At 45.8% G+C, this 18,175-nt stretch overlaps 1 protein-coding gene across 1 annotated transcript; it reads left to right on the top strand.

Annotated features, from left to right (window-relative positions):
* Positions 1-222: 222 nt before the first annotated feature.
* On the top strand, positions 223-17,824 carry IL7 (interleukin 7). Its single transcript, XM_024209012.2, has 5 exons — positions 223-232; positions 5,536-5,675; positions 8,275-8,361; positions 15,733-15,888; positions 17,443-17,824. Exons 1-5 carry the CDS (start codon positions 223-225, stop codon positions 17,590-17,592), a joined length of 543 nt encoding a protein of 180 aa, XP_024064780.1. The 3' UTR covers positions 17,593-17,824.
* Positions 17,825-18,175: the final 351 nt, after the last annotated feature.

Raw genomic sequence — 18,175 nt, 5'->3', positions numbered from 1 at the left:
GCCAGCGCGTCTCCCCCAAGGAAGATGCGGCCAGAGGGCTGGTGAGTCAGGGAACTCCCGCTCCTTCGCACAGCAGCTCGTGGCGCAGCCCGGCCCGGCGGATTCTGCACTCCCAGAGCCTCCCCTCGCGCTCTGCACCAGCCTCGCACCATGCACCAGCCTCTGCCACCACCATGACCGAGAAGCCACCAGCGCAGCTCTCTCCACCTCCCCCTGCGGACAATGTTCCATGGTAAGGGACGCGCACGGGAGCCCCCCGAGCCGGCGACTCTTGCAGCCCTCCCGGCGCGCAGCCCTGTGGATTTTGCACCCCAGCCTGCAGAGCCCGCTACCTGCCGCCCGCAGCCCAAGCTGCCCCCTGCCCCGCGGCGCGCGCGTCTCACCCGGCTGCGCTGGCTCCCTGGCAGCTACCGCTCGCAATGGTGCAGCGGCGCCCGGGAAGGTGCTTTTATCCCCACTGCCCCGGCCGGGAATTTCCCAGCTTTTCAGAGCGAAAGTGGAAGCGCGCGGTTCCCAGCCAGGCCAGTGTCGGGAAATCAGGATTGCGCTGGTGGGAACTGCTGGGGTTGGGGAGCGGGCAAGGGAGCGCCGCCGCCGCCGCCCCTCTCAAGGCCGGTGCAAACACCTGCCCGCGGACGCCCCCCAGGGAAACCGGCTGCCCCCAGGCAGCGGCTGGCGTCCCGGGAGCGGGTCCGCTGACACCCGTTCCCCCCTCGGCTCCTGCAGGGAAGAGCCGCCCCTCCCCGCGGCGTGCGCCTTGCCCACGGCCTGCCGTGCCAAGCCAAGGGCAGGCAGGCACGCACGCTGCACCGAGCCCCGCACAAAGTTGAGGCAGGCACCAAACAGGTGCCTCTGAGGGTCCCCACGCGCCCAGCCAGGGGCTCCTCAGCCATAGGGTGACCAGCTGTCCCAACATTAGGGACGTTGTCTTATATAGGCAACTATCCCCGGAGGAAAAAAAGTATCCCGATTTTTCGCACTTGCTGTCTGGTCAGCCAAGGGGGGAGGGAGATGTATTAAGCCTCCTGGGTTTGCAGGCTCTGGCAGAATCCTGCTCTGGGGCAGGGGGCCTGCACAGGAATAAAAATTTGACTGCTTTTGGAAGGGCACTACCCCATGCGGCCAGAGGAGCTGCTTCCCTCCCTCCACTGTGCCCCCACTAATTAGGGGGGCTGTGCCCCTGCTTCCCCCCCTTGTTCATGCTCCTGCTTTGGGAAGCTGGGTGCAGGAAGGTAACACACTCTTCTCTCCTTCAGGCCAATGGGGCATTTCCATGGCTTGGGGGGCTGAAGGACACAGCCGACCCTGACTGCCCAGTGCTCTGAGCCACAGCAGGGAAAGCCCAGACTGGACCTACTGGTGCTTCTGAACAGCCTCTGGTGGAGGCTTTCGGAAGCATTGAAACCCTGCGAGGATGCTACAACCTGGTAGCTTTCCATTACTGTCACTTAATCCACAGATATTGCAAGGGTGTTGCTGAGGAAATAGAAGTGATCTCCTGCCCCTGGGTGGTATAACATTGATAGTGTGCCTGCCTGGCCCCTTTCTTGTACACTGAAGGGACTAAAGTTTGCTTTTTGTAAATACGGGCTTTTTCCTCTGCCTGGAACTCCCAGGAATGTTAACTCTTGCTGGCTGGGGATTTCAGGAAGTAGGAGTTATGAACTCATATACTTTCACTGGAAGAGCAGAATGTTCACTTTGTTAAAAGTTTCGTTTCCTTCAAAATAGCAATGAGTCATTGCAGATAAATAGATGTTCACTTTTTTTTTAATTATAAACAATCAGACTGAAAATCCTTTCCCTTCTCAATCGTCTGTCTCTTTCTTGGCTCTTGTTATGGTATCAGTATTATGGGTTCATTAGGACCTAATTTACTAATGTAAAAGAACACACACACGCCAACAAACCTTTCGGGCCTTCTTTATAGATCATAGAGAGGCAAAAAAAATTAATAGTAATGGCATAGGCCCAACTCTTTTTTCTTTGCAGGTTATCTTTAATCACAAACTGCTAGATTAAGTAGGTCTATGGCTACAGTGTTGTTGCCATATACTGATATCTATAAGGGCTCTGATTCATTCTTGTTTACTGTTACTGTTGGAATCTGTTGCACTAATGACAGACTTAGACCACTGTTATTTGTCTTTTGAAATATGAAACAACTGGGAAATTGTTAGTTATATTAGAGAAGATGGGGATTAGTATAAGAATTGTAAAGTGGATAAGGAACTGGTTAAAAGGGGAGAATGTAACAGATTGTGCCAAAAACGACTGGAGGTAGGTTACTAGTGGCATTCCTCAAGGATTGGTTTTAGGACTAATCTTACTCAATATTTTTAGTACTGACATTGGCACAGAAAGTAGGAGTATGCTAATGAAATTTGATGGGGGTACAAAGTTGGGAGGGACGGTCAGTACAGAGGAAGATCAGAATATTATACAGGAAGATTTGGATGACCTTGAAGACTAGAATAACAGAAATGGGATGGAATTCAATAGTACAAAGTGCAAGGGTCATATACCTAAGGTCTAATAATAATTTCTGCTACAAGCTGAGGTTTCATTAGTTGGAAGTGACAGAGGAGGAGAGAGACCTGGCTGTTTTCCTTGATCACAGGATGACTATGAGCCAGTAATGTGATGCAGCTGTGAAACAGGCAACTGCAATCCTTGGATATATTCTGGTAGAACTAGAGAAGTATAAGGTACTAGTAAGACCTCATTTGGAATTTGGTGTACAGTTCTTGTCATACATGTTCAAGAAAGTTGAATTTAAACTGGAATGGGTGCAGAGAAGATTTACTAGGATGAACAGGGAATGGAGGGTTTATCATATGAGAGAAGACTTGAAGAGCTTGACTCGTTTGACCTAGCAAAAAGAAGGCTGATTGCTCTCTATAAATACATTGAGGGGAGTGTGTGGGGGGGTAAACACTAGGGCAGGTAAAGAGCTATTTAGGACAGTGTTGGCACAAAAACAAATGGATATAAACTGGCCATGAACAAATTGAGGCTGGAAATTAGGAGAAGGTTTCTAACCATCAGAGGGATGAGGTTCTGGTTCTCCTATGGCCTCTCAGTAGGAGTTGTGGGGGCAAACAACTTAATTAGTTTGAAGAGAGAGCTGGACAATGTATGAGTGTGATTGTATGATGGGGTAGGGTTCAGCAGCCCTGGGGCTCACTTCCAGTTTGCTTCAGGGCTTCAGCTGGCCACCTGCAGGAAGGGATTCTCTCCCCCGCCCCCGATGCTGTGGTTTTTCATTCTGTTTTGGTCGCTTTCCTCTGAAGCAGGGATGGCCAACCTGAGCCTGAGAAGGAGCCAGAATTTACCAATGTACATTGCCAAAGAGCCACAGTAATACGTCAGCAGCTCCCCATCAGCTCCCCTCCACCCGCTCCCAGCGCCTCCCACCTACCGGCAGTCCCGCCGATCAGCGCCTCCCCCTCCCTCCCTGCACCTCCCAATCAGCTGTTTCGTGGCATGCAGGAGGCTTGGAGGGGGAAGAGTGAGGGCAGGGGAGGGGGCTGGAAGGGGTGGAGTGTGGGCAGGGCCTGTGGCAGAGCCAGGGGTTGAGCAGTGAGCACCCGCCAGCACATTGGAAAGTTGGTGCCTGTAGCTCCAGCCCCAGAGTTGGTGCCTATACAAGGAGCCACATATTAACTTCTGAAGAGCTGCATGTGGCTCTGGAGCCACAGGTTGGCAACCCCTGCTCTGAAGCATCAGAGATGGCCACAGCTGGAGATTGGACATTGGATGGAGTGGGCCAGGGCTCTGGGGTGGCACTGAGCATTCTGTTTTTTGGGTGCTTGCCTGGCTGGTTCTTGCTCATATGCTGAGAGTCTAACTGAATTTTTCCCCAGGTCAGATTGGTAGCAACCTTGTGTTTCCTTTGACTTCCTCTGCACAGTATGGGTGCCAGTCACTTGCCAGGATTATCTGGGTCCATCTCACTTAATCATTTCCCTACCATTACAGGGGCCTCTGCCATTGGTGCACCATAATCATCTAAATTCCTGGGGGCTGTAATACTTTAAACCCTACATTTAGAATAGGGTGTGGGGCAGTGTTGGTGGCCTGTGATATTCAGGAGATCAGACTAGATGATCTAGTGGTCCCTCTGGCCTTAAACTCTGTGACTCTGTAGAAGTCAGAGGTCTGAGTGCAGGATCAGGGACATATTAGGTGATACATAGATGGCAAATACAGCCTTAATAAATTATAGGCTTTTACAGCCTTACATTTACTATATTTATGTCTTTAATCTCAAGGGATTACAAAGCACTTTGGACCAGATTTTTAAAGTTAGTTAGGAGCCTAAAGATGCAGACAGGTGCCTAGGGCTAGCTCTACTGAGTAGACTTAGATTCAGTATTGCAATGCCTAACTTTTAGGCACCCTGCCAGTTAGTGTAATCCACAGGCCTAAATTAGGTGCCCAGGCTTCCTAGACAATGTGTGTTATATGTGCTCTTGTATATATGTTCTTAGGACCTGACTAGGTCAAGGAATGTGTAATGAGATATTGAGCCGTTCACCTTTATTTGACTTGTTTAAATCCAGCCCTGACTGTTAGTGGCCATAAATTATTTCCCTTGGATGGCTCTTCAATGACTTATGATTTTGGTGATGGGTGCCCTCGAAATTCCTAAAATAGGGATAAAGAATTTGCCTGTTACTCAAGCAAAACTCTAATTAAAAGTCAAAGGGAAATTTGCCTAAATAAAGACTGTGAAATTTGACTAACAGCGATGAAAAGAATTTCTCAGTTCAGTTTCTACAGGGTAGCTGTCTACCCCACGATCAACATTACCACAATTGACAACATCAGCAGAGAGGGATTGAGGGGGCATGAAGACTGAGCTATATTCTTATTCCTAGAGGTAATCCTTCCAAGACAGCATTAAGTCCATTGGTAGGGAGCTGTGGCGAAACGTATATTACAGAATAGCTGTTACATGTACATTGAATTTAGTTGGATTTCTGCATTGACTTCACTCAAAGCAGATTTGGCACATGGAAGCTATTTTAGTTTCTAGGACTGGCAGCCTGCATGACTCTTTGAGGGGCCCGACCTTCCCAACGGAGGGCAAATAGGACAGTGTCTTTCATGAGCACTAACTTTACTTTAACCCGCCCCAAATCCAAATATTTAAAAAGTAAAATTATACTTGCAAACTTGTATACTTCATCTGCTGTATACTGTAGTACTTCAGGATTTCTAACAATACACTAAAGGATATTATTGTCCCCTCAACATAATTAATGCTAACAAAAGTAATAACTAAGTTTATGTTAATACCCCTAGGGCAACATACTCTGAAAATGCATTTAAAAGATACCTTGTCAGAAAAGTATGTTTAAAGGCATTTTCACATTTCATACCCAAAATGGACTGTAATGTACCAGTTATTTGGTAGAGTTGAACAATAAATCCCAGATAAGTTATTATAAGAGACTTCATTATATAACAGTTAATAGAGCATACTCTGTGGTATTAAATATATACTTGATTGATGTTGTTGTAATCTAGTTTTTTTTAGGTCTGTCTTTGGGATTCTGCCTCTGTTCATAGTTCTGTTGCCAGTAAATTCATCTACTTGTGTGATGGAAAATACAGCTGTAATACGTGAAAAGTATGAGAATATCCTAAGCCACGATATTGAATTGCTGGTAGGTAGTCATATTCTTTTGTTTTAAATTTTTTTTAAAAGTAAAGGTCTTCTTTTTGTGAATAATTTTAAGGTTAATTCATCCTAAATGTCACAATGAAAGGCACACATTAAAATGGGTGTGCAGTTTTTTTTTAGGGGACATAACGATGCAGCCTCTAATTTTGCACTCACACCTAGCTGTGAATGCAGTTATTTGCAGGTGCAAATGATATGACTCAGATGATTGTGTCCTTGCAACAGGTAGTTAGAGATATAAAATATTTAGGTCTAGATTGTGTAACACCTAATCCCATTGGAGAGCACTTACACAGTAGTTGTGGTGAAGTCACTGAGACTACTTGTGTTTGTAAATGCTATTCAATATGAGTAGAAGCTACATAATCTGACCCATAATTTGCATCTCTTTATAACTTTGCCTGAAGTTTTATGCCCTCTGTTGAATATATGCACAAACCAGAGTCAGCATTTAAAAAACTGGTCCTCAGTCTTGATCTCTACCTCTCATTGCTGACAATGATCCAAACTGGAAATAATCACCATATTTGAAATCCATATGAAAGGCCAGTTAAGGGGAAAACTGACATACCCAGACCATTAATGAAGTATTTTATATCTTTGTGCCAGCACATTAAATAGAATGCTTAAGTCAACAGCTCTCTACATCAAGTGAATCATTCCTAGTCGTTAGAATTCCACAGGAGACTAGGAAAAAATGAAAGTATTTGCTATTTAATTTTTATTTAAGGAGCTGTGAATTTAGTGCTCATGAAAAGTATGGGATTGTGAATATTGAAATCTGAAGTCCTCACAGAATAGGGGTAGCACCAGCACCTATTATGCTGATTCCCTCGTTTCCCAGCCAATGTGTGTTACCCCAGCTCTGGAGAAGTTAGTTCAGTCTCCATGTCTAATCAGTGCTTCTCTGTCTGCTTAAATTACCTGAAAGAACTGTTAGTAATACTGTTTGTATGGTAGAAGGTGTCCACTAGCCTCTTGCCTGAGATCACATAGTGATAGTAAATAACTTTCAGTTACTACAAAACCTGTGTTCTGGTTTGAACCTGGAACCTAGAGGCAGAAGGATCTTTACCCCATTACACTCACCGAGCCACCATAATTAATAGTTCTGATAAGTACCACGCTGCTGCAGTGTGTGTAAGACAGTTACTTTTCTTTTAGTTACTAATTTCTGTCTAGTCTGACTCAGAGCAGGATTTGCAAGGTTATGCTCAAGGCTAAATTTGATCTAGATTTCTATAAGTGCAGTGGTTCACAGAGCAAAAATATTAAAGAATAAAATAAAAACTTTGATGACTGTCAATAAGCAATGTCACCACACAGAGAGAATAATGTTGATTTCTCCCCCAAACTATGGTATGTGTTTCTTAAATTCTCAAGAACCAAGGTTCCCATGATCATTCCCCCCAAATTATGGGTGAATTTAAAAGAATGGCAAGAGTAAAATATGATTTCTATTAGAGGTTATGTGTGGCAATGCTCATTGTGATTTTGCTCCATATCTGGTGACTGCAGACATTAACTACAGGCAGCTAGTGGGAATATCCTGGCCCCCTTGAAGTCTAGGGGAGTTTTGCCATGGACTCCAATGGGGCTAGGGTTTCATTCACTGTCTTTTTGTCCCACCCAGTGAGCTACCTACCTACCAACCAGAGTGATTATTGTGAAGCTATTTGAAAAGTCAGGCGGAGCTGCTGACTGACTGGCCCTTGTGTCTGGAATGGAATTTCAGCACTTCAGCAAACAAACAGCTGTTTGATGCTCTCTTAATTGTTTTATGTCTTTGAATATTTGACTCTTTAGGGCTTTGTGTTGAGTCACTACCTCCCTGTTTACACGATCTACTGTTTCCAAAGTTTGAAGTCAGTTTTGTTCAGATGTGCTTCTGAAACACTGACAAAGTTGGAACAAAAATACAAAGGGAAACCCAAAGGATAGAGATGACTAAACCTTTCTTGTATTTTTTAAAATATAGGATGACATAATATTGATATGAATTAATACATTTCTTCTGCAAGGTTCAGAGAGACTTTTGAGGGGGGTTGGAAAGAAGAGAGGGAGAGAATGTGTTTCCATGGGGATCAAGAGGTTATTACAAGCGTCTGGGTGACATAAAGAAAGGTGTGGAAGAAGGAAACAAAGGGGAAAAAATGGTGGAGCAAAGGGGCAAGACTTACAGCTGAAGACATTTGGGGATTTAGACATAACTTTTATTCATGTTAATAGAAGATGCATGCCAAAATCCCATTAGATGCCTTGGAAAATCTCAATTTATGTATATTTCTTAAGAGAATAAACTTTAAACAAAAACAAAACAAAAAAACGCTGTTAAGAATCAAGTAATTAAGTGGAGTCTGTAGTTTCAAAATTATAAATAGCTACCCTTGCAAACTATAGCTAAATTATTTCCTCCTTAGCTTACTTGCCACAAAAAAATTCAGCATTCTCTATTTCCACTGCTACTCTTGATGCCATCCTAAAAAGCAGTGTAAGGAGTTAAGCTCATCAACTGTTGAAAGAGAAACCAAGCCAACTTGATTAGAACACCGTAACATTATTTAACATATGATCTATTATAGGAAAATATGTCTGAAGAGTATCGTGACAGGTGCTGCAGGAATAAAAGACATGAAAACCCCAGTGCGTTTTTCTGCAATGATACTCAGGTAAAAGACAACTTCTTTTTTGAATGATTGCACGTCGGTTGCAATGTAGGTGTTTGCGCGCCCTGAGCACAGTTACCAGAAAATACGCCCTCCGTGGTATCTGTCAAGTCGGCTCTGGTGTCCTTTGGTGCTACACGTCCATAGCGTTGGTATGTAGGGCACTGCTGACCATGTCCTCCCAGTTCCTTCTTACCACCCATGATGGTCGCTGGAAATGCTCTATCCTTCTCTTGCAAGTCTTCCTCAGTGGACTTTGTTTTCTTTCTTTCTGTACATATAGTTTTGTTCATAGTTGGTTACATTTCTCTTGTAGTTGTTAGAGTTAGTTTCCTCCGCTCCCAGTACTGAGGCATGCCTTGGTGGCTGAGCTTCAAGCCTTGTCGCTCCTGCAGCAAGGCTATGCCTCTGGGCTACCCACATTCCAGTTGCCTTAAGTGCATAGGGGAAGCTTACGTTTGGGAGTGCTGCAAGAGTTGCAGGGACTTCAAGCCCTGTATCAAAAATGACCAGGATGCTAGGCTGAAGTCCATCTTAATAGAAGTAGTGCTTGGACCTCTATTGGAGCCAGGCCATTGAAACTCTGCACCAAGCACCTTGGTGTCACAGAGGAGCACTCCTGCCGCTGTCTGGGCACCTCAGCACCATTCAGCATCTCCAGTGCTGAGGAAAAAACAGAAGAAAATGCCAGTCAAGAGAGGACATTCCCCGACCCCTAGGATGGCCAGGCATGGAGACCAGAACAGAGTGCGACCCGCATTGGGCCACTCCACAGCCTTTGGTACTGTATAAAGGGAAGCTGGCTGTGATGGCCCAGTTCCAGTGTTCCCTGCCTTGACACTGTTCACTGGCACCTATGGGAACCGCTCCTCCGTGGTCTCTGGACAGAGACTTCTTGTCCTCGGAGGTGGAGTTGTATATCTCCCACAGGAGCCAGCCCCAACAGGCAAGTCGGCACTATCCTGCAATGGACCTGGGCCAGACCATACCGTCCACTGCTTGGCCTGCTGGCTAGTGGCAGGTGCCTGCACAGTGGTCCTTCTAGAACCTGTGGGCATTTCCCTTTATGCAGGATCCTCGATGGAGATACTCATACTCGGTGGCCTGCGAGGGAAGAGTGCTGCCACTTCTTCAAGCAGAGCCTGATCCAGGCTCTAGTACCGAGTACCAGGAGCCAATGTCACGGGACCTGGCCGGTGCCAGAAGCAAGGAGTATTAGTGCTCCCTGCCAGTGCAAGCTTCCTCCTCCTATTCTCCTGATGAGGCCATGACAGGAGCTGACATGTCACCCTCTCACGATGACTATAAGGCCCATTAGGAGCTTCTTAAGAGAGTGGCCCAAAACCTGGGCATTCAGGTGGAGGGGGTTCAGGAGTCCTCTCACTCTTTGGTGGACATCTTGTGACCCTTACCCTCAGTGAAGCCATCATGGACCCAATAAAAACCCTACGGTAAACCCTGGTGTCCCTACCTCCCACGGCCAAGAAGAAGTACTTTGTCCTGGCTAGAGAATATGAGTTTTTGTATCCTCATCCCACCCTCACACCCACCGGATACCTGGTGGTTCCGCTGCCGATGAGCGAGAGTGACAGGGGTTACAAGGGGAGATCCCGAAAGCAAAAGACGCAAAAAAGCTAGACCTGTTTGGGAGGAAGGTCTACTCAACTGGCGGTTTGCAGCTCAGGATCACTAATCAAATGCGCTCCTGAGCAGATGTGACTAACACTTAGGACTCCTTGTTAAAGTTTAAGGACTCAATGCCCCAAGAGGCCAAATGGGAATTCTCCTCTTTGGTGGAGGAAGGGAAGTCTGTAGCAAGGGCTTCCCTACAAGTGGCCCAGGATGCTGAGGATTCAGAGACCAGGTCCATGGCCTCCACGGTGGTCATGTGTAGGAGTTCCTGGCTCCAAGTCTCAGGCCTCCCACATGAGGTTCTGCAGACCCTCCAGGACCTTCCCTTTGAGGGCACTTCACTCTTCTCAGCAGACAGACATCAAGCTTCATGACCTCAAGGACTCCAGGGATAATCTGAAGTCCCTGGGCTTCTACACCCCAGTGTCTTTGAGAAGCATTATAGGCCCCAACATTCCTCCTGGTTCTTCCCTCTGCCAGCCCGGCAGGACTCTCAGAGAAAGAGGAGTAAAGGCTTCAGGCAGAGGCCTTCACCCCAGTCCTCCTCAACATCAATGCTCGCTGCTCCCAGATATTCAGGGGGCTCTAAGTAGGCCTTTTGATGTGGCACTTGAGGACGCCATACCAGTCACACAAACTTTGGATCCAACCTACCCTTTGTTTGTGGACCGCTTGTCCCACTTCCTTCGGGCAGTGGTCCCATATTACTACAAACCATTGGGTACTGAGCACAATAGAAGTGGGATATACTCTTCAATTCAGTTCTTCCATCCCACCTCACCCCTCTCCCCATCCCTCTTCAGGGACTCCTCTCACAAGCAACTTCTGGACCAAGAGGTGCAGTTGCTCCTACAGGTGGGAGCCATGGAAGAGGTTCCACAGAATTTAAGGGGTTGCAGGTTCTACTCACAGCTTTTGGGATTAGGAAAAAACAAGGGGGGGGGTCTCAGACCTATCCTGGACCTGCGCCAGCTTAACAGTTATCTCAAGAAGCTAAAGTTCTGCATGGTCTCCTTGGAGTCCATCATTACCTCCCTGGATCTAGGGGACTAGTACATCGCCTTTGATTTGAGAGATGCCTATTTTCACACACCAATTTTTCAGGGACACAGGAGGTTCCTCAGATTGATAGTGGATCATGTGCATTACCCATTTGCAGTTCTCCCATTCAGCCTGTCAACTACCCCACAAGTGTTTACAAAGTGCATGGCAGTAGTAGCAGTCTTCTTGAGGAGCCAACGGGTGCAGGTGTATCTTTAGCTCAATGATTGGCTGGTCAGAGGCCAAACCAGGGCTCAGAAGGAGTCCAGCATCCACCTCATCCAGTTGACTTTCCAGGACACAGAAATCCACCCTTACCCCAGTTTAGAGGATAGACTTTATCTGAGCTGTGCTTAACTCTGTCCAGGCCAGAGCCTTCCTCCCAGAAAGGTGTTTTCAAGCAGTCATGGAGTTCATAGCATGCCTCAAGGATCGCCCAATGACAATGGCCCAGAGTTGTCTGAGACTCTTGGGTCATATGGCCACATGTACTTACGTAGTGCATATGTGAGACTACACCTCAGACCTCTCCCAACATAGCTGGCCTCGGTGTACTCGCCAAACTGCCCTCATCTGGATATGGTCCTTATGATTCCTTGCCTGGTTCTCAACTCACTCGATTGGTGGCAGGACCCACTGGCGGTTTGCAAGGGCATCCCATTTTCATGGCCCCATCCATCACTCTCCCTGGCCACAGATGCATCAGCACTGGGCTGGGGAACTCACTTGGGTCCCCTCAGAACTCAAGGCCTGTGGTCCCCGGAAGAGCTCTTTCTAGACATCAACATCAGGAGCTCAGGGCAGTCCTCCTGGCTTGTCAGGCATTCCTGCCTCATGTTAAAGGTAAAAATGTGTTGGTTCTAACAGACAACATGGTGGGCATGTTCTCTGTGTTGGGAGGCAGTTCGGTTATGGGATTTTTGCATAACCTACTCGATTCACCTTGAGGCCTCCTACCTACCAGGAGCACAAAATGAGCTGATAGATCAGCTCAACAGATCCTTGTCCAATCACCATGAGTGATCTCTTGCCTAGATGTCATGAAGGTCATTTTCCAGCAGCGGGGGACTCCCCAGGTAGATCTGTTTGCTACAAAGCACAACAGGAAGTGGCACCAGTTCTGCTCCCTTTTGAGTCACAGCCCTGAGTCACTTTCAGATGCTTTCCTTCTTCCATGGACAGGTCACCTGTTCTATGCTTTCCCTCCTATTCCACTTGTGCACAAGGTCCTGTTGAAGATCAAACAGGACCAAGTGCAGGTCATTCTGATAGCTCTGGCTTGGCCCTGCCCGCACTGGTTCACCTCTCTGCTGGACCTCTCAGTGGCGTCACCAATCCCACTACTTCTACATCCAGACCTGATCTCTCAGGAACACGGTCATCTGCTCCCCCCGAACTTTGGGTCCCTCCACCTGATGGCCTGAAAGGTCCATGGCTAAACCCCACAGAACTAGCCTGCTCGGAGCAGGTCCTTGAGGTTGTACTAGGAATCAGAAAACCTTCCAACAGGGTGACTTACCTAGCAGAATGGAAGTGGTTTGCTATCTATTCTTCCCAGAACGGTGTCTCACCTATGCGATGGTCACTGCTGTTCATTCTAGTGTACTTACTGCACTTGAAACTGCAGTCGATTAGAGTTTAAACGTGGCGTCGATTAGAGTCCACCTGGCAGCAATCTCTGCTTTTCACCCTTGGATGACTGATCCATCTTTCTAACCATTTCCTTAAGGGCTTTGAGAGGTTGTACCCTCAGGTGCAACAGCCAGTCCCCCTTCCCCCGGGACCTCAACCTTGTCTTATAAAAGCTTACAGGTCCCCCATTCAAGCCACTGGCAACTTGCTCGTTACTGTACCTCTCCTGGAAGGTGACCTTCTTAGTGGCCATTACTTCAGCCAGAAGAGTTTCAGAGATCCGTGCCCTCACTTTGGAGCCACTGTACACGGTGTTCTTTAAGGATAAGGTGTAGTTGTGTCCTCACCCTGCTTTCCTTCCAAAAGGTGGTCTCCCAGTTCCTTAGCAATCAAGCTATCTTCCTACTGGTTTTCTATCCGAAGCCACATACAACAGGGAAGAGCAAAGGCCCCACTCGTTAGATATGCACTGGCTTTCTACATAGAAAGGACCAAACAGCTTCGGAAATCCATGCAGGTGTTTGTAGCGGTTGCAAACAGGATGAAAGGTCTCTCCATCAGAGCTCAGGTAATTTCATCATGGATCATGTCATGTGTTCGCATATGTTACAAACTAGCGGGTGTTCCCACCCTGACCGCTCATTCAACAAGGACACAAAGCGTCTTCAGCAGTGTTTTGAGCCCAGGTCCTTATTCAGGACATTTGTAGCGCAGCAACTTGGTTGTCAGTGCACACATTTGCTTCTCATTATGCCATCACTCAGCAGGCTAGGGACAGTGCTGGATTTGACCAAGCTGTGTTGCAGTCAGCATGTCAGTAAACTCCGAGCCCTCCACCTACAGAAGAACTTAAGAAAGCCCAGTATCCTGTCTTCTGACAGTGGCCAATGCCAGGTCCCCCGGGGGAATGAACAGAACAGGTAATCATCAAGCGATCCATTCCCTGTCGCCCATTCCCAGCTTCTGGCAAACAGAGGCTAGGGACACCTGTACAACTGCTGGGGAGTCTCCTATGTTGGAATGAACATGTGCAATTACTCAAAAAAGAAAACCTTTCTGTAACTTGTTCAAGATATGTTGCACATGTCCATTCCAAGACCCACCCTCCTACCCATCTTATCGGAGTTGGCTGGAAAGAAGGAACTGAGGGGGCGTGGGGTTGGCAATGCCCTATATACCAATGCTATGGACACACGGCCCCAGAACACACCAGAGCCGACCCGATGGATACCTCTAAGGGAAAATTTTCTGGCAGCTGTGCTCGGGGCACACACACATACAATAGAATGGACATGTGCAACACATCTCGAAGAACAGTTACAGAAAGGTTAGTACACTTTTTTTTTTCCAGAGTTTACTTGCACTCGTGTGTTGTAGATTTCTTTTCTGTATAATCCAATCTCTGTGTAACAAATTCTGCTAATGGGTACTGTTATGTTGTAATCACAGCAAGTCCTGGTATTCAGAATTCGTATTATAGAACTGTTCATTTTAAAACTTGACAATGGTTAGACTGCTGGTGTGCTGAGGCCACAGCCTATCATACTGACCAATATTGTCTCATTGTTTCCTTGTACTCCCCCCTCCCATCCCTGTCAGTCTGTCTCCATCAGTTTCTTATATTTAGATTATAAACTCTTTGGGGCAGAGACCATCTTTTTTTCCATGTTTGTACAGAGCCAAGCACAGTGGGCTCCTAAGACTGGCACTAGAAAAGGTTCAGAGAAGGGCAACTAAAATGATTAGGGGTTTGGAGAGGGTCCCATATGAGGAGAGATTAAAGAGGCTAGGACTTTTCAGCTTGGAAAAGAGGAGACTAAGGGGTATATAAAATTATGAGTGATGTGGAGAAAGTAGATAAGGAAAAGTTATTTACTTATTCCCATAATACAAGAACTAGGGGTCACCAAATGAAATTAATAGGCAGCAGGTTTAAAACAAATAAAAGAACGTTCTTCTTCACACAGCGCACAGTCAACTTGTGGAACTCCTTAACTGAGGAGGTTGTGAAGTCTAGGACTATAACAGCGTTTAAAAGAGAACTGGATAAATTCATGGAGGTTAAGTCCATTAATGGCTATTAGCCACGATGGGTAAGGAATGGTGTCCCTAGACTCTGTTTGTCAGAGGGTGGAGATGGATGGCAGGAGAGAGATCACTGTTAGGTTCACTCCCTCTGGGGCACCTGGCATTGGCCACTGTCGGTAGACAGGATACTGGGCTAGATGGACCTTTGGTCTGACCCAGTATGGCCGTTTTTATGTTCTTATGAGCTAATAAAATAATTTCCTTTTAATCTTTTCTGGGCCTAAAATTTATGCATACTGCACATAAGTATTTGATTTTTATTTGAAACTTTAAGTCGTAATTCTGTTTCCAAAGAAGCCAATATCTCATACTACAAAGATTATATTCATTTATTAAAACGTTGATTTTTTAAAATAGTTTAATTCAATATGGAATGAAGAACAGGATGCCTTCTTTGTGTCAGTTAGTTAACAAGTAAAAATTAATCTTTCAAATGCTTTGTTTTATTTTCCTACCAAAATTTTTTCTGTTACCAATACAACTAAACCTTCACTTCAGATATTGATCTTTAATTCTATGTATGTAAGACATCTTTTACAAAATAATCTGCACTTTCTAGTAAGAAGTATTTCTAAAATAATGTGGCAGACATTGTCCCCATGTAGAAGCCAAAGTTGTTGGGGGGGGGGGGTTGAATCTCATTACTATACATACTAATATTCATAAATTCACACATAGGTAGTTGTCATAACCACAGAATCACTTTTAAAAATTTGATATATTAGTTTGCTTTAGATAAGATCAAAACCCACCAGTGTCAGTTGTAATTGCAGACTGAATTCAACACATCTAGTAATGCTTCATACACTATAAGGGTCTGAAAATTTAGTCAGGTTAGTCACATGATATATTGGAAGAGAACAGCATAGCAGCTTCTAAACAAGCTAATGCCTACTGAAACAGCTTAAGACAGCCAACCATTATATAAAATCGAAGGGAACTCAAACTCAAGGCATCTTTTCTTTATTTATTTCTTCATAGGAAATATGGTCATTACAGAATATGGCATGTGACATGCTTAAGTTCTTTTATAAAAAAAAGATCAACAAAGATTTCAGATGGCAAACTGCTCGGGTTTCGTGTATGACATTAGAAATTCTACATTGCAGATGTGATAGAGAGCAAAAAAATAGAAAGGTAAGTTGTTGGAAGAGCCTACAAATTACCTTGCATATTTTTATATAAAGAAGGAAGTACATTGCTCTCTTAAGTCTCTTCAGAATAGAAGGTTACTACCATCAACCAAAATGAAACATTATAAAACTAACCCCATAGAGTATGCCCCTTGATACGGAGCTTAAGGCTCTGATGTAAAGCCCATTGACGACTATGGAAAGATTCTATGGTAAGCACTAACACTTTTCAAAATAAGTCCTCTAATAATATTTTTGAACCATAATTTTTCAGTTTCACCCTTTAATAGTACAGTAAAAGCTGAGCTGTCTGGCACTTTACCCACCGGAAAGCTCTATAAACCAGCATTTCTGATCTTCGTTGAAAATCCAGTTGGCACGGGGCCAGCAGGCTCCGTACCTGGCTCTGTGTGGCTCCCCGGAAGCGGTGACGTGATGTCCCTGCTGCTCCTAGGTGGAGGAATGGCCACAGGGGCTCCGTGCGCTGCCCCTGCTCTACCCGCTGGCTCCACAGCTCCCATTGGCTGGGAACCGCGGACAATAGGAGCTGCAGGGGCGGTGCCTGCGGGCGGAGGCAGCTCGGAGAGTCGCCCAGCCATGCCTCTGCCTAGGAGCAGCAGGGACATCATGTTGCCTCTTGCGGGGAGCCACCCCCAGGTGAGTGCCGGCCAGATCTGGCATCCTGAAGCCCCAACCCCCTACTCCGAGCTCCCTCCCGCACCCAAACTCCCTCCCAGAGCCCACCCCAATCCTCACCTGAGCCCCCTCTTGCACCCACACCCCTTCCCGAACCCCAGAGCCCCCTCCTGCACTCCAAACCCTTCATCTCTGGCCCCACCCCAGAGCCTGCACCCCTTCACACACTCAATTCTCAGCCCGGCTCTCCCTCCCGCACCCTGAATCCCTCATTTCTGGCCCCACCCTGGAGCCCACACCCCCAGCCCAGAGCCCATATCCCCTTCCACACCCCACACCCCTGCAATTGGTAAAGTATAACTCTTAGTTAACCGGCATATTTGATTAACTGGCACCCCCCCATTCACCCAACATGCCAGATAACAAAGCTTTTACTGTAATTGGATTTGGGTTTTTTATATGCATTAACTAACCAAGGATTAGGCAAGGTCAGTACTTGCATGTGAAACCTTCAAAGCACCGCTGGATGCTATAGGAAGATTTGTTGATAGTTCAGCAGGTGGCATGCTTCCTTCAAAGTCAAAACTGAGGCTAGGTCTACACTGGGGGGGGAAGGGTCAACCTAAGATACACTAGACACGATAAATCGATCACTACCCGCCGATCCTGGGGGTAGTGTAGACGTACCCTGAGTTTTCTGGTTTGGTATAAAGAGGCACTGTGCGCTAGTGGTATTGATTGGATTGTGATCACAAGTGACTAAGATTCTATGGCTTTATTGTGAGTAGCCCAGTGTTCTGGCTCAGTTAGGATAATTACATTTATTGATATATATTTGATTGTTTTATGTTTTAAAGTATTTCTCCGCAGAAAGGAACATAAGCTCATCTCGATTAACAATTTAAAAACTGTTCTTTTACAGGTTTGCATATTGCTTACACAACCCAGCAAAGACATACTAGGGGCACAAGGCCCCAAGAAAAAATGTTGCCAAGAATTATGTGAACTAAAGGAAACTATATCTAGTCTTCGATCCTGCTGGAATAAGTTTGAAAAAGAAATTGCTAGGTAAAAAACTTAAAATGCAGTCCTGTCTGTTTTTTCAACGTACCATTGCTTTGCACTTTACATGCATTCTTCAAGTATCTCTGGCTGCTTACATAAATACTTTTTGCCAAAGTTCTGATGAGAAGATCCAATACCTTGTTCCTGGGGACAAAGCCATTGGAAACCAACAAATTGAACTGCTAAAGTTCAAGAACTGGAAGCTAACAACACAATTGGAAGCAAAGACAAACAGAACAGAATGCTGTAGCCCCACCTTCACACAATGAAAAGTACTTATACTTTGTAGCTATCTACAAATACTTGGTCATGTTTTTTCAGTAACTTTATATGAGTTTAAGGTGAGGTGCCTACTGCAATAAATAATCTTGGAAACGGCAAAGAAAGCAACATGTCAGATTAATATGATGTTTTATATAACTACATCATGGATCAAAATTAACAGTTATGCTAGGTAAGAATGGCTCCTGAGCCAGTTCTGCTGATGCAATAATATTTGAAGTACTGGTATCTGATGGGATCTGCAAGCTGCTTTTAAGGCCAAAAAATGGAACCAGGTCTGTGCCAGAAAAAGCTAGGGGAATTAATTA

The sequence above is a fragment of the Terrapene carolina genome, unplaced genomic scaffold (assembly GCF_002925995.2).
Source record: "Terrapene carolina triunguis isolate 2854851 unplaced genomic scaffold, T_m_triunguis-2.0 Scaffold58, whole genome shotgun sequence".
In the NCBI taxonomy this organism is placed as follows: Eukaryota; Metazoa; Chordata; order Testudines; family Emydidae; genus Terrapene; species Terrapene triunguis.
This window is presented reverse-complemented; position numbering and strand designations above follow the sequence as displayed.

What these genes read in the sequence shown, in the direction of transcription:
- IL7 (XM_024209012.2), top strand. An exon ending in GCCACGATATTGAATTGCTG is followed by an intron (nt 5,676 to 8,274) that starts GTAGGTAGTCAT and finishes GATCTATTATAG; the next exon opens with GAAAATATGTCTGAAGAGTA. An exon ending in GAGAGCAAAAAAATAGAAAG is followed by an intron (nt 15,889 to 17,442) that starts GTAAGTTGTTGG and finishes GTTCTTTTACAG; the next exon opens with GTTTGCATATTGCTTACACA.